A 22,888-nucleotide genomic window follows, 5' to 3' on the forward strand; every position below is an offset into this window, starting at 1 on the left:
GGAATGGTAGCCTGCCTGTGGGATTATGGCTGTGTGGTCAACAAGGAAAAGAGCAGTTTTCTTCCAGCCCAGAAAATTGTACACCTGGGGATTGTGATAGACATGGTCCAGGGCGGAGAGGCAAAAAAACATTCAGACAATAGTAACAGAGGTCTTAAGGAACCAGAAGGTGGAGATGATGCTCCTGACTCAGCTGCTGGGGATGATGGTATCCTGTCAGGATGTTCTCCAGTGGTCAGGGTTCCATGCGAGTGCACTCCAGAGATTCCTGTTGCCATACCAAGAGGTGATAACACACAATAGGTTCAAGTAGTTCAGTTGCCGGTGACTGTCAAACTGGAGATCAACTCATGGCTGGATTCTGTCCAGTTCCATGATGACATCCCACTCAGAGAACCAAAGAGGATGGTGATGACAATGGACATGAGTCTATGGGGCTGGGGAGTCCACACCCAGGGAAGAATGACATAGGGCACCTGGTCGAAGGAGGAGATGAACAGAAAAATAAACCTTTGGGCGCTCAGAGTCATCAGACTGGGACTGGTGGAATTCCAGGATCTTCTTGCAGGTCACCATGTATTAGTACAGGTGGACAATATCACAGCCAAAACGTATATGAACAAGGAAGGAGGCACCAAATTCAAGTTCCTGCATGAAGAAGCATGCATCATACTGAAGTGGGTGGAGAATCACCTTGAATCTCTAAAAGCAGTACACTTAGCAGGCCAGGCCAACTCTCTGGCGGACTGGCTAACCCGGAGAGTGATTGACCAATTGGAATAGATGCTGTCCAGAGAAATTTTCTGGCAGATCTGCCAGAGGTTTGGAAAGGTGGAGGTGGACCTATTCACCAACAATCAGAACTGTTAGATTCTGAGATTCATTTCAAAAATAAAAGACCCTCGAGCCTTAGGGTTAGATGCCTGAGCTGCGAGTGGCCTCGACAACTCCTGTACGTCTTTCCCTCTGTTGCACAAAGTTGTTCAGAAGATCATAGAGCAATATGCAGAAGTGATACTAATAGCACCCTTCTGGCCAAGTAGGGCATGGTTTCAAGACCTGAAGAGGCTCTTGAACATGGATCCCTGCCACCTCCCACTGAAAGAGGACCTGCTAATACAGGGAACAATGCCATACCTTCCACCAGCTCTGCTAAACCTCACAGCCTGGAGATTGAACAACTAGTAGGGTTAGGTTATGCTGAGGGCGTGATTAATACTATGTTAGCCTCTAGGAAGAACTCCATAAACAGTGTCTGTAACAATACCTGGCAGGTTTTCCAGACGTGGTGCCTAGATAGAGGTGTAGAGCCCTTATTGGTGCCAGTTAGGGAGATACTATCTTCAAGAAGGGTTGGCTAAAGGTCTTATCAATAGCACCCTTAGATGGCAGGTGGTGACCATCTCAGTAATTAGGGGTCCTAGGAAGGAACATTCTATAGTACAACACCCCATATCAAGAAATTCTTAAGGGGGACCTCATTGTTAAATCCTCCACAGGGTCACCGTTTCCCATATGGAACCTTAATTTGGTGCTCAGAGCATTATCCAAAGAACTCTTTGAGCCTATGTCCTCTAAAAGAATGGACTTTTAGGACTATTTTTCTGGTGGAAATCACATTAGCTAGACAGGTATCAGAGCTGCAGGCACTATCAGAAGATGGGGAGCTCCGCATTTTTCACAGTGACAGAGTAGTATTGTGATCTGACCCAGCCTTTCTCCTGAAGGTGAACTCCACCTTTCATAGGACAGAAGAGAAAGTGCTGCCCTCCTTCTGCCCTAATCCAAAGCATGAGAAGGAAAGGGAGTGACACTGCCTTGATGCGCGTAGAGCTTTGAGCTTCTGCTTGGATAGGACTAAACAGTTAAACAAGTCTGAGACCCTATTTGCGTCATTTAGGAGATCCTCCTTGGGGCAAAGAGTGTCCACTTCCATGCTAAATAGGTGGATTAGGGTGTGCACCATCCTGGCATACAAGGCCAGGGGCCTAAAGGCGCCACAGCACATTCTCCAAGGGAGAAAACGTCATCAGCAGCCTACAGATCCTTTCCGTCATTAGAGACTATCTGTAAGGCAGCCATCTGGAAATCAGTACCCTCCTTCACCAGGCACTACAGGATAGATACGTTGGCCCTCCACTGAGGCAGCTTTTGGTGTGTCTGAGCCTTCTTCTTCTGCTTGCCGTGAAGCGCTGGTCGCTCACACTGCTGCCTCTGTGGATGTCCTCACTCTCCTAAACTGAAATATATCGCCCTACCCTGAACCTCTCTCCCTCTTCCTCCCTGATTTTCTAGTGAGCCTTGTGTGTATGCTGTGTGTGATTTTCAGTATGTTTGCCTTTTATTGCTCTGTAAAAAAAGAAACCTTTCCTTTAGAACATTTGCCTGTTCATTCAAGAGTTTTGGTATACATTGGTGGAGATCTCAGCTACCCCCTCTCGTTGCATCTCCTTTAATTCTAATTCCCCCAACTCACAAGGAGACGCCCCCATTTGGGTAGCATGTGGTTATCTTTACCTTTTACAGTGCACAGAAGTTCCAGTAACCGTGTTGGTCCAAAGCAACCCCCAAAACAAAATCCATGGAATAACCAAAATGGTACCCTTCAGTACGCAAGGTTTCTCTTAATCAGACTAGATGTTATAAAATGAACAAAATGTTCATTTCACAGCATTGAGACAAGAAGGTTCTTTACAAATAAGGAAGAAAATAGGTCAGTCCAATTGATAGAAAAGAGATTGATTCCTTGGCAATCACAGATTTAGGCTAATCGCTTCATGGGTAGCAAAAAAGTATCAATGCCTTTGTTAAATATAATTATTTTGATTTTTATGTAACACAATGCAAACATTAACTGAAGAGCATCCCATGATATAAGCATTAAATATATTAAACAAATCAGGGTAGTCAAGTATATTGCAAAAGTTTATCATCAGGTTCGTAGTCTGCATATCGTGTAGTAGATTTTGTGTGTCAAGGTGAATTCCCAGTTTGTAATTTACATGCAGATCTTCTGATTGATCCTCATTAGACCTTTCATCTTTAGCAGCAGTTCCTTTTTGAAGTCTTTTTAGGTGACTTCCAATATCTCCTGAATAGGAGTATGACAGTAGTAGTGGTTGACAATTACCCCATCATTTTATTTATTTTATTTATTCAATGGGGGCCCAAGGTGGCTTACATAATTTTACCCTCACAGCAGCTCTGAGAAGTAGGTTAAGTTGAGTGTGTATGATGGCCCAAGGTCACCCAGCAAGTTTTTATGGCATAGTGGGGATTTGAACCTGGATCCCCAGGGCTCATTTCGAGGGGGAATGCTCAGGAACGCAGTTCCGGCAGTTCCCCAAAGAGGTCACGTGTCAGGTGGCCCCTCCCACCTGACTCTTGGCCATTTTGGGCCCGTTTCAACCTGGATTGGGGCTGAAACGGCCCGGATTGGGCCTCTGACGGGTGGTGGATCACTCTCCCACTCAGCAGCGGCCTGATCATGACCATTTTGGGCCCCTTTTTGGCCATTTTCTGCCCCTTTTTGCCATTTTTGGACCACTTTCGGCCCAGAATGGCCAAGATTCGGTCCAAAACAGGCAGGATAGGTGATGTCAGGGGTGTGGCATATGCAAATCAGTTATGCTCATGAGTTATGCTCATGAGTTATGCTAATGAGTTCCTCCAGCTCTTTTTCTACAAAACGACCCCTGTGGATCCCCCATATCCTAGTCTGACACTCTAGCCACTACACTATGTAACTTCGTAACATAGCAAAAAGTTGCTGACCTTGAGACAATTTTTGTATGGTGTTAAACAGAATGAGAATTGTGAGTCTCCCATAAAGAGAAAAATTCACATTCCATTAGTTACTAAGGCTGTTTTTCCATTTTAACATATAACTGTTATGTCCTTTCGTCATTAATAACAACTTATTCTTAGTTGGATCCTATCAGATTTCTGTTGGTGCAAGAGGGAGGGGGGGATCTTGCCTAATTCCCTTGACCACAAGTCCCCACATTGGGGGGGTTGAGTTCCCCCCAGTGTGGGGAGGACTCAACCCCCCCCCCCGATCCACAGCATAGTCAGTCAAAAGAGGTTGTGTGATGGGAAGGCAGGAAATAATGTGTTTCATCTAGTAGAAAGATGGTAGTATCAAGCTGTACATTTTTAAAGATTTTTTCCTAAACAGGTTTGTTAAATCTGATTGTTCTATAGACTAAGAGCCAAGCTACAAGTGACTCCTTACATAGGTTGGACACTTGTCAGCTTCCCTCAAGTTTTGATGGGAAATGTAGGCGTCCTGGTTCTACAGCTTGGCTCTCCATTACAGCTGCAAGACCAGGATGCCTACGTTTCCCATCAAAACTTGAGGGAAGCTGACAAGTGTCCAACCTGTGTCACGTGTCACTTGTAGCTTGGATCTAATTTTCTTTATGTGAGATATTATATGAGTTGTTGTTAGTGGTGAATGCCCTCAAGTCATAGCTGACTTATAGCAACCCCTGGTGGTGTTTTAATTGCAAGAGACTATCAGAGGTGGTTTGCCATTGCCTGCCTTTGCAGCCCTGGTCTTCGTTGGAGGTCTCCCATCCAATTACTAACCAAGACCGACCTTGCTTAGCTTCGGAGATATGATGAGATCAGACTCACCTGGGGTATCCAGGGCAGGGCATTATATGAGGTTTCAATGAGTTATTGATTCAATATTAGAAGTTCAATATAAGCCATCTTATATATGTATGTATGTATGTATGTACATACGTATGTACGTATGTATGTCATTTATAGACCGCTTTTCTCACTGAGACTCAAGGCAGATTACATAGTATGAGATTAGTACAATCAGTAACAAGGACAAGGGCAGGCATTTCCATACAGTGTCAAGGACATTTCCATAAACAATATCATAGGGTAGATGAGTACAAGTTTATAAAGACATAGCATTAGCAGGATCCAATATGGGGTTGAAGGATTGCTGGAACAGAACATAATCAATCCTAGGACTGACATTAAACAACATGGAGCGCAAGTAGTATATAGGAGTATATATTTAAAGAAACAGATAATATGTAAGGCAACATAATGGTGAAATCTATGGTTCCTAACTCATTAGCGAAACATTTGAGACCCCATCCTTACAATACCTCCCTCCTAGCTGAGTAAAAAGCCTTTTTGAACAATTCAGTTTTGCATTGTTTGCAGAAAGCCAAGAGCGTGGGGGCTCTTCTGACTTCAGGCAGGCCATTCTATGGGGTAGGGGCCACCACAGAGAAAGCCCGTTTGCGGGCTGCTGTTGTTTTCATCCATGTACAGGCTGGCACATGCAAGAGACCCTGTTTGGACGAGCGAAGCTGCTGTGGAGGGACATAGGGAGGGAGGCAGTTCTGTAGGTATGTTGTGCAAAGGCTGTGAAGAGCTTTATATTTAATCACCAGTACCTTGATTTGAGCAGGGTAACTGATAGCCAGTGGAATGACTATAGGATGGGAATGATGTTCATGCTCCTGCTCACTCCTGCTAACAGTCGAGCTGCAGCATTTTGCACCAATTGGAGCCGCCTAGTTAACTTAGATGGGAGACCAATGTATAGTGCATTACAATAGCCAAGATGTTACCATAGCATGGATCCAGGTGGCCAGGTCGGCTGTGTTGAGATAAGAAGCCATCTTCCAGGCTAGAGTGAGAAAGCATTTTTTGCAGCTACCTTAACTTGTTTTTATAGTAGTAGTACTGGATCCAGTATAACCCCTAGGCTCTTAACCAAGTTTGCAAGGGTCAGACAAACTCCATCGAAAGTGGGGAGTACAACGTCTTTCAAGATCTCTAACTTCCCAACAAGCATCTGTTCAGTCTTGTTTGGGTTCAATTTCAATTTGTTATTTTTCGGTCATTTCATCATGGCTGTCAGGCAGCGATCTAAGATTTCTACTGCATCCTGTGTGGACTGGGATAGCGAAATATAGAGTTGGGTGTCGTCTGCATATCGAAGACATCCAACTCCATAGCTGCAAATGAGTTCTCCTAAAGGTTGAATAAAATATTGACAGTATCAATATAGTGGAATTTCATCTTGTGCAAAGAGTTAATTCTGTACAGGGTTTAATTATACAGTTAATAGATATTTCTCATTGTATTTTTTCCCATTATCTGAAATTTCGCGTTGTTGACCATTCATTGTTTTAAATAGGTATGTAGGCTTTCCTAATTAAAGTTTTGGCACAACCAAAGGAGCCTGTTTGCTTTTTTCAATCTCTTACGGCTATTCTTCAAAGATGGCGTGCATTTTAGAGAAAGGAAAAACTTTTAATGATACTTTTTGCTCTCCTTTTTTATTATGTGCCTCACTAAAGCCAAAACCACACATTACATGCACATGTGTGTAATAAAACCACTTCTACAGGATCAAGGTTAATTGCACTCATGTGCACTCCCCTGCTTGCTTCTCCACTGCAAATGGTTTATTATGTGTCTTCATGTTCTGTTCGTAGTTATAACCCTGAACAGGCTTTTGTGCTGGAAAATCTCTTTCCTTTTCTCTCTAAGGGAGTTTCAGTTTTTTACATTATCAAGGCAAATAAGGTGCGAAACATTTTGAATGCTATTCTGTTATGTTCTAGGAACCAGTTTTGTTCACTGGAACGATGAGAAAAAACTTGGATCCTTTCAGTGAATATAGTGATGAGGAGCTATGGAATTCTTTGGAAGAGGTGATTCTATTTATTTATTCATTCATACCCTGCTTTTCTCCCTAGCGGGACCCAAAGTGGCCCACAACATCATTCTTTCCTCCTCCATTCATAACACCGCCATGCTGAGTTAGGTTAGGATGAGAGATTGTGATTGGCCCAAGGAGGCTTCCATGGCAGAGTGAGGAGCTGAAACGAGGCCTCCCAGCTTAAAGTCTGCTTCTGCATACTGAATGATTCTGTCCCCTCATGTTTGCCTGCATTAATTTAGGCTGGAGCATCTAATCTTTAAGCACGTTTGATGGTGTCATCTTTATAGTTAGGTAGTCCTGAGTAAATTTTGAAATTTAGGTACAAAATTCATGCTGTGGAAAGGGTTATTCTTTACTATTGGTCCCATGTCCACAGGTCCAGCTAAAGGAGGCTGTAGAAGAACTGCCCGACAAACTGGAAACGCAACTGGCAGAATCCGGCTCAAATTTTAGCGTTGGCCAGAGGCAGCTGGTTTGCCTGGCCAGGGCTATTCTCAAGAAGAATAAAATACTAATTATTGATGAAGCAACAGCAAATGTGGATCCAAGGTAAGGCTCAGCTAATCTGTTTGCCTTCTTTTTAACTTCTTTCCCAATACTTTATATATAATCAATATAATCGTCTCATAGTCTTCGTATCTTTTAAAAACATCCTTGTGACAGTAGTTGCTCTTAGAGAAGGCCGAGAGCAAGACTTTGTGGGTAACTCTGGGTGTGTTTGTGTGTGTGTTGTGATTATTTAAAAAATACAAACTTAATACAGAAATGTACCGTTCCTTAATAACATTGTTAGCTGTGTTTTGCTCTGATCAAGAAACATTGGTAGCTGTGGCTTTTATCAGGCTAATGGAGATATAATGTTTTTTCCAATTAAACATGCTGGTAGTGTTTTTTTTAACTTTTAATAAACATATTATGCATTCAAATAACCTTGCCTAACCCAAGTGCTGCAATATAGATTGCAGTAACCGAGTTGTTTACTTGCAGTGAGTGGCAAGACACACGGGTGCAAATCAGAAAGGATGCTGCAGCGGTAACTTGAATTTCTTGCTAGAATTGGTTTGCCCCATCTTGACAATTCTTCCCCTTACCTGAGTCAGCCTAGCCATTTTTCTTAGCATCGTCAATACAGACACTATTAAATAACTGACCGAACAAGCTAATGTGGAGGGCCAAGGTAGCGTGCTAACTACAGAGAAGCTATATGAGGATGAGTTTAACATAAAGATTTGTGGAAATGAGTCTCCGTGAAGGTTTGGTTTTACTGATCATGTTTAAAGCAGTAAAGTAATTAGCTATATACATCATTTGGTGATCATGTTTACCCTGACAAACTAAATTATTATTTCACTATACTGTTGGAATGAGAATAAAGGCAACAAGCGATGGATGCAACCCACAAAAAAATCCTACTTGCAGCAGACGTATCAGTGGTTACAGACAGTGTGGTGTAGTGGTTAGAGTATCAGACTAGGCTCCAAGAGGGCTTGGATTCCTGCTGTGCCATGTAAGCTTGCAGGACAGCCTTGAGCCAGTCATTCACTTTCAGCCTAACCTTCCTCACTGGGTGGTGGTTTTGAGGATTTTTAAAAATTTGTGTGTGTTATGTGCCGACAAGTCGCCTCCGACCTATGGCGACCCTATGAACAGAAGACCTCCAAACTGTCCTATCACTAACAGACTTGCTCAGATCCTGCAAACTGGAAGGCATGGCTTCTTTTATTGAGTCAAGCCATCTCATTTTAGGTCTTCCTCTTTTCCTACTGCCTTCCACTTTTCCTTGCATTATTGACTTTTCCAGAGAACCTTGACTTCTCATGATGTGACCAAAGTACGATAGCCTCCGTTTTGTCATTTTAGCTTCTAGGGAGAATTCAGGCTTGGTTTGATCTAGAACCCTCTTATTTTTGGCTGTCCATGGTATCTGCAAATCTCTCCTCCAGCATCACATTTCAAATGAATCAATTTTCTTCCTGTCAGCTCTCTTCACTGTCCAACTTTCACATCCATACATAGTAATGGGGAATTCCGTAGTTTGGTTTCCAGAGACATATCTTTATCTTTAAGGATCTTATCTAGCTCCCTCACAGCTGCTCTTCCGAGTCTCAATCTTCTTTAAAAATTTAACTTCATTTATATCCTGCCTTTCTGCCCAGTGGAGACTCAAAGCGGCTTACATTACGCTCTTGTCTTTCATTTTTTCCCATCACAACAACCCTGTGAGGTGAGCTGAGAGTGTGTGACTGGTCCAAGGCCACCCACTCCGAGTAGGAAATCGAACTCGGGTGTCCCAGATCCTAGTCCATCACTGTAGCCATTATACCATTTTGGCTTTCCAAGGATAAAGTGGAGGAGGGGTGACAAGTGTTGAAATTAGCTTTCTGTTACCATTGCAGGGCAAAATGAGTTATAAATAAAAGATGCAGAGTAGAAATGAGCAGAGTTAAATATATTTTAAACCTCAGCTGTATGATGAAAATATCAGTTAAAGAATAGTGACATATAAAGCATGTTTTGTAAGTAATAACACACAAGATCCTATCCAAATATGCCTGATATTCAGGTGCTGGATGTCTTATTGCAGGGAAGATGTGTGTAAAGCTAGCATGACCCAGTTCATGACACACACACAGAAAAAGGACTGTCTAAAGAGGCTAGGAAAAGCTTTCATTCCTGTTTCATTGCAGTGTAATATATGAAAGGGATGGCAGTGCCTTACTTCTATTGTATAATGATTATTATTTCCTTAATTCTATGACCATAAATATGGAAGGAGAAAACTTCCCACAAGCTAGATCTTGCTTGTGGGCATGCAATTCCCCCCCCCCCCGCCATATCATCATATACTGTTTATTTCAGAACGGATGAGCTGATCCAAAAGACAATCCGGGAGAAGTTTGCCCAGTGTACCGTGTTGACGATTGCACATCGGCTGAATACTATCATCGACAGCGACAAGATTATGGTGAGATATGTTTTAGTGCCTTAATCCTGGAGCTTATGTTTTGGATCTTTAATTTAGGAGAGGAGAAGCTGTGGTCTTGTGAATGAAATTATATGAAAATTGTGGGCAGGTTCAGATGGAAGATTAGAACGAGAGTAAAGATAGCCTTTTTGCCCTGTGTGATGAGCCTAGCCTTTCCTGGCTTCATACTGAGAAGGACCCCACCTATCAGCTAATAGAAAGTAGGTTCAGTGATCAGTCTAACTCCTCTCCCTAGGCTGCCCATATTTTTTATATTTTAAAATGCTGTATTATGTTTATTCATCACCTTAAAAAAATAAAAGCAGTTTTGGGGATAGGGTGGGTTCGTGACATTATGGACTCCAGCCAGTCGGTGCCAAGCATCGTTAGCTTCTGTTGCAAAGTTGCAGAACTTTGCCTTCCCCTTTGGTGCCAAATCTGAATAGAAAATATTGGAACAACATGTGGCATGCGTCCATAGACCCTGATGTTCAAATGAAGTTATGTTATGACTTTACACAGCCGGTCTTGGTTAACTCCATTAGCAGCAATACCTTTAATTTCCCAGGTGCTTTCATAGCTAACTCATCTGGAACATAGCCCTTCTTTCTGCTGATCGTAGTTCAGAAACAGAACACATTTGGAATACAGAAGCTCCCTGTTAATTCCCATCTCTAGTCTCAAAAAGCAGGTTTTGACACTTTGGGGAATGCTGCCCGTTAGAGGGAGGCCCTGAAGAGCTGGGTGAGCTGATGTGTCGGCTTCCGTGTGTTCATGTCTCAGGTGCCTCCCTTTCTTGGCTGCAGGACTAGCCTGTTCCTCCGAGCACCACAAATATTCCTTTTATGTCCATCCACTGCCATTCCATTATCCACTTAATCCAAGGGGTACACAGCTCAAAACTGACCCAACCAGGCCCGATTAAGAAAGTACCTGATAACATCAGGCCCCACCTTGTAAGTCTCAAGATTTAGGATGCTGGTGATTTGGCAACACTTAAGCATGGCTATTTTATCATCACAAGGTGAGAAAGTAATCGTTAGGGCTGGGGATGTCACAGCTGGATGCTCAGTCAGAAAGAGTGAAAAACCAAGCCATTCCAGGCCATCGATCTCTGCCTGGTCTTCCTCCTTCCCACTGCCACCAGTGCCGCCCACCTTTCTGCTCCTGCCTGTTGCTTTAGAGCCAGAGTGTGGCCTTGCTGGCATGGGAAGCTTGGCATGCTCCATTGGAGCTCATGCACTTTCATGAGAACTGGCACTGTTGAGAGGTTTGGGGGACCAGACAACTTGCCTTGATAGCCATCCCAGGCCTCTGCGCTTTTTGATTTGCCTCCCAACTATTATGGTACTTCTTCATTGGCACCCATTTGCTGTGACGTAGCTGAGCTGGCTCTGCTCATAATGGCAACCAGTACTGTATAGTTTACCAGCTTCTAATTTCATACAATAGAAAAGTGCAACGTGCAAATATATATATACAATCAAGAACAATAACAACAGTATTATAGTTATTCAAACTTCCACATACCAGTATAAATGTTCCTTTGTAGTTGACGCATCTGTATTGATTGGGAGTGATTTCAGCAGTTCAACATTTGCTCCAGTCCCGCACCAAGGAAAGTATCCCTCTCAAGATAAGACACTTCTGTTTGCATGAAATTGTCTTCAAGTGCTAACTGGACTATATGAATTTATGGACAGTACCTTGGAATGACCTGGATGATATGAAATCTACTACAAAGGAACATTTATACCGATATGTGGAAGTTTGAATAACTATAATACTGTTGTTATTGTTCTTGATTCTATATATATATTTGCACATTGCACTTTTCTAGTGTATGAAATTAGAAGTTGGTAGACTGTTGTATATGAATTTATTGCATTGAGTACTATTTAAGGAGGACTGGTTTTTTTAGAGCTCTGTAGTCTCCTTTTGCCTCTTTACTGCTTGTTGTCATAATGGCAGCCAGTCAGGGTCACAGAGTCCAAAAACACCTACTGAGCCTCCAAAATTCCAACGAGGGGTCTGTAGGTTGCAGCATGTGTATTGGCAGGCTACATGTTGTCTCCAAGTTGTACGCTGTGTACCTCTTCCATAACTCTTATTTAAATATATAATTGTGTCTCTGGGGTCCCCAGCCCTTGTGAGCCCATAGGTATCTTTGGAATTCTGATACAGAATGGTGGGTGCAACCCACAAAATGGCTGCTGCAGAGGCAGAGCTGACTGCAAAATGTCAGGGAATGAGGACATGCATAACTCTCACAGCAACTCTGACGTTTCAAGCAGAAGCTTTGATTAACATGATACCTTTTTAATTGAACATATTGTTTAAAAATATTTTCTGGCCTGTCTTTAGTCACACAGTGAAGATCTCTGTGCTTGATGGCAGCTGCTGCTGAAGTAATGCATTTAAAAATCTACACAGCCGATCAGGTCTCCAGTGGCCAATCAGAAGCCCTGCTGGGCAAAAGCCTGGCCTCACCCATTTTCTAAAACCAGCTGTAGGCTGGCACTGTGGTACTCATGGGTGCGGTGGTGGTGACCCCTATTCTTTTTGGAAGTTTTAGGCCGATAGTATGGTTCCACGTCTTGCAGTTTTCACCTTTTCCCTACATTACAAACTCAACTTTGAACAGCGTTTGGCTGACTAAGGTTGTCTCCTGGTCTTATCATTTGGGATGTAACTTATGATGCATGATGCTAATGTATCTTGAAAAACATTTAAACAGTGACAGTAGGTTAGCCTTTTAGTTGCATCAAAACTCTTTGTCGTTTGAGCTTCAACAGTCTGTTGTTGCTTCCACAGGCATTTGATACAAGTTCGTTACCTTTGAAAGGCTGAAAAGCTTTATTGGGAAACAGCTTTTGACCTAATTGAAAGTGTTGTTGTATGTCCAATACAGTTTTCCTCGAAGTGTGATACTTTAAATGCTTTTTTAAAAAAAAACTCAGTAGGCCAAAAGGACAGTCCCAGTAAGGGTGTGTATTTTTAATTTCATTAAATATGGCATAGGCTTAATGATTGCTAATTGTGGTTTTAATTGGCTTGGTCACTGCAAAATGCAGAAAGAAGACAAATTAGGAGCGAGGATTTCCATCCACATAGAACAACTTTTTTACCTCCACTACGGCAGCCAAAATGCCCTCCCCAGGTGATGGGCCTGCTGTGGTGAGGGCGTGTGTGAGAAAGTTGGATTCTTTGAGTAGAAATCCTCATGCCCGTATAAAAACACTGGTGGATCCAAGCCAGAGTTTTACCATTCCTCGGAACAGATTGTTCATGAAGGTACGCTCATAACACGCTTCACCACTGGGAAAGTTACTATCAAGTAGTTCGTATTTTTCCTATTAAGCCTGATGTATATTTTGTATGAAATTAGGTTATTACTCAGTCCTTCGGTATACATCCAGATTACTTGAGCAATAGCATGTTCAAATATCTGCCTGGTTTCTTTGCTTATCCTAACAACCACTGGGAAAGTTACTATCAAGTAGTTCGTATTTTTCCTATTAAGCCTGATGTATATTTTGTATGAAATTAGGTTACTACTCAGTCCTTCGGTATACATCCAGATTACTTGAGCAATAGCATGTTCAAATATCTGCCTGGTTTCTTTGCTTATCCTAACAACAACAACTTTGTGTGGTAGGTTAGGGTGAGAGATCGTGACGGGCTCTGGGTCACAGAGTGAACTTCCATGGCAGAGCAAGGATTTGAACCTGATATTCTCAGGTCCCTAGTCCACCTCCCTAACCAACATTTATTTATTTATTTATTTATGCCTCACTTTTTTCCGCAATGGGGACCCCAAGGTGGCACACGCAGTTTTTTTTCTTATTTTATCCCCCACAACAGCCCTGTGAGGTAGGTTGGGCTGAGAGTGCGTGACTGGCCCAAGGTCACCCAGCGAACTTCCACAGCAGAGTAGAAATTCACACATGGGTCTCCTAGATCCTAGTCCAGCACTCTTACCACTGGCAGTATGCATGCTGGCTCCATGCCACACCATCTGAAAAGGGGCCTTTAGCACTCGGTAATTGAAACAAAACGGTCTGTAAATTTTAGGCCAGTGTTGAAACACAAGGAACCGGTTCCTCTAGAACTTTCTGCTAACTGGTGTTTACCTTTGGGATAGGTAGCCTCTCTGCTGGAAAAGGTTAATGGATCTCACATACTTGTTAGTTGCAGAATAGGAAGGACCTCCCACAGTCCTTTTGATTATAAAGTGGGGGAACGTTTAACTATGAACACACTGATGTGCAAGAGACGATAACTTGGCATCATGCGTCGTCTTCACAGACATTTAAACTTGATAAGTAAACTCGTCTCTGCCATCTCATTTTTATTGGAGCTGAATATCAGAATTACTGCATTAAAGGGGTAGTGGACGTAGAAGGGACAGGAATTTGGAAGTGAGAGAGGGTTAGTTTGACGTTACCTCACCTTTTTCTTTTTTTTTTGCTCCTTGTTTTTCATTGTTCCTCTCACTCCATGATCCTCTCCAACCTCCTCTTTTCTTTCCTTGAACCTTTTTTTTACTTCATCCCTGTTCGTAAGTTACAGCAAATACATGAACAAACCACGTACAGGATACACTTGATATTTCTTTTCTTTATAGGTGTATCAAGTCATTTTCATGTTATGTTCACTGTCATTTCTGGACAGGACTTCTTCTTCTCCTTAAATGCAGAAAACCGTGGCTGTTACTGTTTTATGAAAAAGAAATGGGAAATGTTTGAAAGACTTTTTTAAAAAAAGGCCATGTCTTGACAGGAGCTTTGTGTTTTCAAGGAAGAAATTGTGACCGTGCTGTTTTTATAACAGGAAGAAAAGCTCACTTTGTCCTCAGAACTGGTCTACACCTAGGACCTAAATGGTACTAGGAAGCCTCTTTCCCTCCTTCCTCCACTAATCCAAACGTTTGGGGGGGGGGGGTGTCACATGTTTGAATTTTCTCCATGTTGGAAAAAAAAAAGCCCTCTCACCACAGAAGAAACTTGCATGGCAGGTTCCAGTGAGGTAGAGCTGTGTTAGTATGTTGCATCCAAACAATGACAAATCTTGTGGCGCCTTTAATGAATGTATTGTGGTGTAGACTTTCATCATTCAGGGCCCACTTATCAGATCCTTGAAGCATTGCATTGGCAGACGCAAGCACACCTTCCGACTGGAGGAAGGAAAGCTACAACCTTTCCCCCAGAAATGCTATATTTCCAGATCAGATCAGATTCATTTTATTGTATACGGCCATTGGCCTTCACAATATCAAAACTCTCTCGAATGTCCGTATAATACATAATCAAAATGATCAGGTAATCAAACACTTCAAAACCACATAAAATGCCCTACTAAAAAAACTTTAAAATTAATAAAACCTTCTAAAAGCAATCACAGCGAATCAATCCATAGACAGAGAAATGTTTGTGTGGGGAATATTCAAACATATACAGACATGGTTGCGTAGTGGTTGCGTAGTGGTTACAGTTTTGGACTGGGCTGTAGGAGACCTGAATTCAGATCCACATATGGCGATGTACCTTGTTAGATGACTTTGGAAGAAGTCACACACTTTTCAACCTAACTTACCTCGCAGGGGTGTTGAAAAGATAAAATGCAGAAGGGGAAACCACGTTCACTGGTCTGAGCTCCTTGAAAAAGAAGCAGGATAAAAATGTACTTGATGTGGTTTGCCATCTGTAGTCCAGGGTGCTGGTGATCCTTCACCTGTGGGATCATTCTTGGGAGTCTCTGTTGCAGAAGACATTGACAACTGAGATTCCCCTGGGAAACTGGTAAATATACTTTCCTCTTATGTGCTTCTGTGTCGCTACAGAGTCTCAAAGCTCAACTGGGCATTACATCAGTGGGTAATAAAACACTACAGAATTTAACGGCAAGAGGCTGCGTACGATCGTTGGCTATCAAAAATGCAAGGGGAAAAAAACCTGGAAAGAGTGAATTGCTAATTGTGGGTGTATAAAAAGAGTATTATTTATAATAAAAGGAAACTCAAATGACCAAAAGTAACAGCCTTCCCTCCATCCCGTGCCACCTTTAAAATGCACTTGTTGTCAAGTAGGTGAAACTCTTAATAATTTTGTGCATAGGGCTGGAAAGGGTGTAGGAGAAACTAAACATTTGTGGATTTTGTTTCCCTTTTGAGAAAGCCATGAGCCAGTTGGAAATAGTTGGAGTCTAGTGGTCCGTGGAGATGGAGCGTGAATCAGAGCAGCGACTCGCCTTCAGTTTTCATCAGATCTTATTTTCTTTAATGAGAGGAGCCTCCTAGGAGAACAAAAGAAAGAGAAGAATGCACTTTACACAACTGCAGACAGAATTGGCCTGAGGAGCTGTTTAATTCGAGTTTGTTCCCTTCTCCAAAGCCATACTTCTGGTTTCATAACCCAGTCACGCCTTGAGCGGAGTATCTCCGCAATATCTTTCTTTAATTATAAATATGCTTATCAAACTTCAAACGATGGAGAATCATTGAGAGGATCTGTATTGTGTAAGGTGATACCATCCTAAGACAATCATGCCAATGAGTAATAATAGTCTGCTTTTTTTAAGTACCTTTTCTTCTGGGAATGTCAAAACTAGTTACAAACATGTGTTAATGAGAACAGCACAACACTCCTGTCAGGTAGGGGAATAATTGTAGACTTGTTGGGGTGGATTCAGCTACTGTGCACAGTAAAGTTGGAAGCCTTCTCCAGCCTAAAGAGCTTTCCTCCAAGTGGGGCGGGGCTAGATCCCATCCCATTTGGTTGGATCCTACCAGCTCTTCCACTGAAATAAGAAGCAGGAGATTCAATCTGACCCCAACCCCCCTATGTACTCCGTCCCGTGTGGTTATTTTATCCACACAAGGCCTACGGTCCCCTGGCGTGGTCTTTCGCAAGTCAAAAGGGACCTCTCTTATCCTCCTTGTTCTAATAGAAAAGATACTAGGATTAAACTCATGGAAATCATAACAGCATTTGCCTATAACATGGCTAGTGCATTAATAGTGCTCTTGTACTTCCAATACTGTAGGTAGCTTACATACAGGGATGGGATTTTGTGGTTTCCCTGTTGCTGGAGTGGCTGCAGATAAAGTGCGGGAGCAATAAGGCTCCCGCATGGCAGTTTCTCTGCCCTAATTCTCCAGAAGATGTCTCCCTGCTCCCCTGGGCCACCAGGTCTTTTGCTATTTTTTTTAAAATCAGCATATCATTATATATCATCATATTGATATACAGTTGTAATTATAAGTGTAGAGGTTCTCTGAATTCCCAGCTTTCACTAAAGAGAAGAATTAAGTTTCTATCCTCTTCTCTTGTGAAGATATAAGGAAAAAGGCATATCTCTGCAAGAGAAGGGGCTAGAGACTTAACTTTAATTTTAAAAAAAGCTGAGAATTCAAGGAACCTGTTGTTAAAACACTGTATTGTTATAATTATATTCTAATGCAGTTTTTTTAAAAATAAAAAGCTCCCCAGTAGAGAGGGAGGAGATGGCTGCCACAGGGACAAGGTCAGGGGAAATGGCTGCCACGTGGGCAGGAAAACTTGAATGTTCCTATCTACACACAGCCATCCAGGCTTTACTGTGATCTTTCCTGAAACTTCAGAGCAAAGTAGGTTTGAAAAAGATCAGAAAAAATCCAGGGAAACCCCCAGAGTAGGGAGCCCAAGTCAGGGGATGGGGGAGGGGTGCATCAGGAGTACTCACTTCTCTTGCATAGCATGTGCACTTCCTTTTCGCACCAAGAATAACATCACTCCTGGCATGACAAGGAAGTGCTCTGAAGTGCATGCTTGTGCTCCAGAGCTCCTGGGCACTGATTTCAATTTCAGGGGGCTGTTTCCACATCAGCTTGTCTGCTGTAGGATCTGTGTCCTTTGCAAAGGATTTAGGCATCTGTTCAAGAGTGCATAGATAATCCTTCTCCCCAGGCGCACATGATTTGGGATCATTTGGAACTGCTGCAGGGAGGAGCCAAGAAAATGGTGTGGACGAGCTATTCTAGATCCAAGGCTATATTTCTCATATTAGAAATCCAGGCATTCTTTGGAAATTTGCCTGGATTTCCTAGAATACTGTTAAAAGTGACTATCGTATTGTATCTGCCAGACGTCTAGTACTTAGGGTGAGTGTTTTCAGATGTTCAGTTGCATGACTCTCATGGGAAAGAGACAATGCAAAGTTGAAGAGCAAAATTCAGGTCCAACATCAAGGTAAAGACCAACTAGATTTCCAAGGTATGAGCTTTCCAAATTTATTTCACTTTTGCAAATATCTGTGAATGGTATGTTTCCTTCTACTGCATGTCTGGTCATGATCAACTCCATGTTTGTGAATTATTCCTCTTGGCTGGCAATGTCGCTAGGACATAGGATTGCCAGGCCACAGCTGGCAATCCCTAGGAGGAAATGAGGGGCATGGCCTGCCATGTCAGTATGCCTGTGTCAGTTCAGTGAAAACAAGAAGTGAAATAGAGGATACTAGGATTTTGGAAAACTCCATGGTTTTTCCATAGAATTTTTGCAAAATGCCAGTGTTCACCATGTCATTTCCTATGTTTACCAGAAGTGACATATGCACACCAAAGTGATACCTGCATGTGCCCCCCTTTTGAAATGAGGGGCAGGGCTGGCTATGCCAGCATCGTGCCCGCATGCTTACATCAGTTCCAGCGAAAACCAGAAGTGAAATGGAGGGCAGTTTAGCACTTGTAAAAACTCCATGGCAGAAGCCAGAAGTGACGTAAGAACGCCGGTGTGACACAAGTGCGCGCTCTTTACTCCACCTCCCATTTCCTCCCTTTGGCACTTGAGGTGCTGATGGGTGACAAGATGGGATGCCAGGAGCACCCGCAGGATGGGTTGCTGTTGCTTTGGCGCGAATAAACGTGCTGTTGGAAAACACCCTTTAGAAAATAAAATACGGTAATATCTCAAACTAATTCCTATGCCAAAGCATTATAATTGTTTCCTGAATTACAGAATATCTTTGGGGGGGTTTAAACTCTAGTTTTAAAGAAGTTGTTTTGGCTACTAAGTCCAATTAAAGTTGCTGGTCTTTACCTTTTTAGAGCTTAATGATCTGGGGCCGACTTGTCTGAGGGATCGTCTCCTTCTCTGCGTGGTGCTTTCCGCCTCTGTCTGTCTGCAGGTGTTTCCCCCTTGCTGCTCCCATGCTGTGGAATGCAGTGGCACTTTCAGGCCTTCCAAAAGGTCTTCAAGGCCATTTTTGTTAATAACAATAACAGTAATAATAATGATAATAATAGTGGTGAACAAAGTCAGTGTTGTTATTATCCCCACAATACAGCTGGGTAGCTGGGGCTAAGAGGAGTGGCTTCCCCAGGACCGCCTGTTGAGCTCACGGCAGTAGTGGGAGTCGAGCTAGCAGAGTGCTGATTCACAACCCAGCCACCCAACCACTATACTACAGCAGCTTTTTGTGGACTTTTTCAAAAGGGGCAACCTTTAAGCTGTCAATACGGCTTTATTGCTGGGTAATTAATATGGTTTGCTTTCCTTGGAAATAGTTGCAGATTTCGATAAATTCGTTTTGTTTTTAGCTGTATTAGGTGGCTTGCAGTCATATCTGTAAATCACCCTGGGCAGTATTGGAAATGTGGGATAAAGATAAATAACAGACTTGGGTGGGGGTAGCTGTTCGACTTCTCTCCTCAAACCTCAGAACAGACAGAAAACTAACATGTCAGCAGAAGGGTCGATTTCCAGGCATGTTGATTTCTAATGCTCATGAAGTTTTCTTTATGGAGGAGGATTCAGATATGCAATTCTTTCCCACATGTACTCTAAAGTAAATTGACCAGGAAAACTACATCATGTGAGTCCACTACATGTGTAAATCAGACAGCCTAAAAAGATATTTTTGAATGTGGTTAAAGGTGCCGTGTTTGCTATGTTCGCTGTTATTGTTCGGTTTGTATTTTATCACTTTGAATTAAAAGGCGAGCCTTGTACGGGTAGTTCGGAAATAGCTGTTTTCATGTGGGTTTACCTCCATGTTCTTCAGGGTTCATTGCAGTTTTGTGAATGAAGCTGGCAGCTTGTGTAGTGGTCAGAGCCGCTGGTTAAGCAAGTGTTGGTATTTTCTGATGGCTAAGGAAAAGTGAACCATGTTCCGTATAAAGGAATCTATTTGGAGAACTACGATTCTTTCGCAACAAGTGACCCAGAAATGCCATGGCAGTTTCCTAAGGAGGCATTCCCAGATTCCAGCTGACCTGAGAAATGTATTAGGATTGATTATTTTCCTTACCTTGCCAAGTCTAAACCACACCTTACAGACAAATTGGCACCACTGATAGATCTCCTTAAAGAGTCAGGCTTAGTTTCAGTGGGACGCCCAGAATGATTGCAGCAAGGCACCCAATAGATACTATTCATGCCTTGTGCATATTATATAAAAAGAAAAGGGAAGTGGAAGACATAAGAAAAGGAATAGAGAGATGGACATAAAGTAAAAAATAAATAAAGTGGGTCCCATCAAGGATACAAGAAAGGATCTAGATCTGAAAAGTTTACGAACTATTGAATTAGAATATGTACTAATGAGACCTTTGTCGGTCTCAGAACCAATAATTGTTTCATGGAACAGTTCAGCAAACTTAAAAAGCAAACAAAGAATGCCGCCACTGCCTCCCCCTCCACACACTAGCACTGTGCATTAGGTTATTTTGGTTGGGCATGCAGCAATATGACAGTTCTTTGGGTCACAAATTGAGGGTAACAAGAAATAGTTTAAATGCAGGTGGTAGCTAAAATAGATATCTGTTGTATTCTTTGTGTAGTTGTATTTTAGCCCACATCTCAACCTCAGAGGTTCCTCAGCAAAACAACATATAAAGCCAAAATATACCAAAGTCTATAATATTACTATTGAACTAATAATCAACATTCTAAAAATAGGAACAGTGATACCCACAGAGCAACAAACAAACAACTCCAATCAAAAGAATGATTTTAAACAAGAAGTAGTCAAGAAAGACCTTTCTAAAATCAGAGAGGCTTGGCTCCTTTGAATGAGTTCTGTATATACTAGATAGTCTCTGCCCTCTTGCAATAGCTCTTTCATTTCTTCAGCGGCTTGTTAGCCTTGCACAAATGGAAGTGTTAGTGCAAGAGGAAGTACATTCCCCAGCACAGACTGTCTGGCATGAACAAAACTTTTCCATAGAATTCAAGCCATGGTCTCTACTAGGAAACCTGGAGAAAGCGGACAAAACTTAGCCTCTTTGGGAAGGGAGATCCTAGTGAAGAGGGAATCTGACCTTCAGATAGCAGGGCTTCAGCAAGCCCTCTCCAGATGTTTGAGGAGTATATATGTGTAGAGATGCACCTTCTGGAATTGTGGCCCTGGACCATCAAGGGACTTAATGATTAAAAGTGCCCTTGGAAATTTAACTGGTAACCAGTGCAGCCCCTTGATGTTTTGGTTGATCGCCCCGGTTTGAACCTGTTCGCCATCTTGCTGTTGCAATCTATGTCAGCAGCGATATCCAAATATCCTTCACAGGCATCCCTACATAAAGCACATTGCAATAGTCTAATCTTGAGGTTACTAAAGTATGTAATCTAAGATTATTGATTACCATCTATGAAGATTATAGAAACTTTAATCACTTATGGGCTTGAAGAAAGACATTTTTATCTAGCACAATTAATAAAGAACTAGCATTTACAAAAGAATTTGTAGAGGGGTAATGAGCTCTCTTGCCTCACACCCTGTGTGTGACGGAGGGACTCTAAAGAGACATCCTTGTGCAGTCAGTGTAGAAGAGAATCCTTTGAAGCCAGAAGACAGTCGGTAGGTTAGGATGGAGATAAATGTAGGCCTCTCTCAGACATGCATGATTAGGGCTCAGTTATGGTATCAAGTGATGACTTCCACTCAGGGAGGCTGAGCGGAAGGCCATCTGCTTTGTTTATATAGTACAGTATAGCAATCTCAGAGAATTATCAGTAATTGGATAAAAACAGAAAAGGATTTCTTTGCATATTTGTCATATATTTTTGGGATTCGCTAACGATAAAATAGGTTACTATCAGTAGCAGCAGTGCTGAGTTTTTCTGCAAGACATGAGGTGGAACAATGGAACTTATATTACAAACATAAAATGTTAATCACTTTCATCAGATTTTATGTTCATCCTACTTTGCCTGTCCAACCACAGTTAAGGGTGGCCTCACCCACTCTGAGTGAACTGATGGCTCTTTTTGTTAAGAGCTAAACCAGCCTGGGGGAGTGGCTTTGGGGGAGACGGCCGTGAGAGGCCACGTGGAAGGAGATGGGCTGGGCTTCTGACTGGAGACCTGGTATAAAAGAGGTGGGAGAAAGGCGCTGGAGGCAAAAGGAGGAGGCCTAGGAGAAGTTGGAGGGAGAAAGGAATGAGAGAGAGAAGCAGAGAGGGAACAGGAGGAAGACAGCTGTTTAGAGGGACAGCCGGAGGCCATGTCAAAGAAGGCAAGGGCAGGAGGCATCCCGTTGTGGCGATAGTAAGTGACTGAGGAGAAGATGCAGCAGCGGGATGCCTGAGTGAAAGCAAGCGCAAGCTACTGTTTCCTGAACACTATACTATAAACCTAGTAAAGCAAAAAACATGGACTGGATGTCTGTTTGTATGGTGGTAGGAGGTACCTTTGACATGTGTCTCCTCCGACTGGGGCCACAGTAATGGAATTAAAGCTGGATTTAAAGATCAAATATGTATAGTTTTTGGAGCTATGCTATGTGAACGGCGATCCTGACATATGGCAGAATTGTCTAAAAATTCCATATCATAGAGAGCTGAGAGAAGATCTGAGAGTAGCTTTGTTGAGACTTAGGCAAGTTACTGATGCAAAAGTATAGCCCCCAGATTATACATGAATAGGCATTATAAATTAAGTTTGGCTCCCCATTTGGAAAGATGCAGATAGCAGAACAAAAAAAATAAAAGTAATCATTGACAATGGGGAAGAAGATTCAACTGGACGGTTTTAACTGACCTTTCGTTAAAACAATATTACTGAATGTGGCCATGCATTTTAAAAATATGTATTAAACTCTCTGTGTTAGGCTTGGCTGTTTATCATCACCACATCAATAAAACCTTTAAAAATATGTAGATTGATCCTCATCCATGTTTGAAGCCATTTTTGAACTCTTTCCTATAGGTAAAGAGTAATTAAGATATGATCAAGTAATTA

The 22,888-nt window shown here is 42.3% G+C and overlaps 1 protein-coding gene across 1 annotated transcript in view; it reads left to right on the top strand.

Moving 5' to 3' along the window:
- Positions 1-22,888, top strand: part of ABCC4 (ATP binding cassette subfamily C member 4) — a 204,448-nt gene that overhangs the window by 140,280 nt on the left and 41,280 nt on the right. The window contains exons 27-29 of the mRNA XM_054975037.1: positions 6,606-6,695; positions 7,083-7,255; positions 9,566-9,671. Coding sequence (XP_054831012.1) covers positions 6,606-6,695; positions 7,083-7,255; positions 9,566-9,671 — 369 coding nt within the window. The remainder of the gene's footprint in view (positions 1-6,605; positions 6,696-7,082; positions 7,256-9,565; positions 9,672-22,888) is intronic.

Source organism: Eublepharis macularius, chromosome 3 (genome assembly GCF_028583425.1).
Source record: "Eublepharis macularius isolate TG4126 chromosome 3, MPM_Emac_v1.0, whole genome shotgun sequence".
NCBI lineage: Eukaryota > Metazoa > Chordata > Lepidosauria > Squamata > Eublepharidae > Eublepharis > Eublepharis macularius.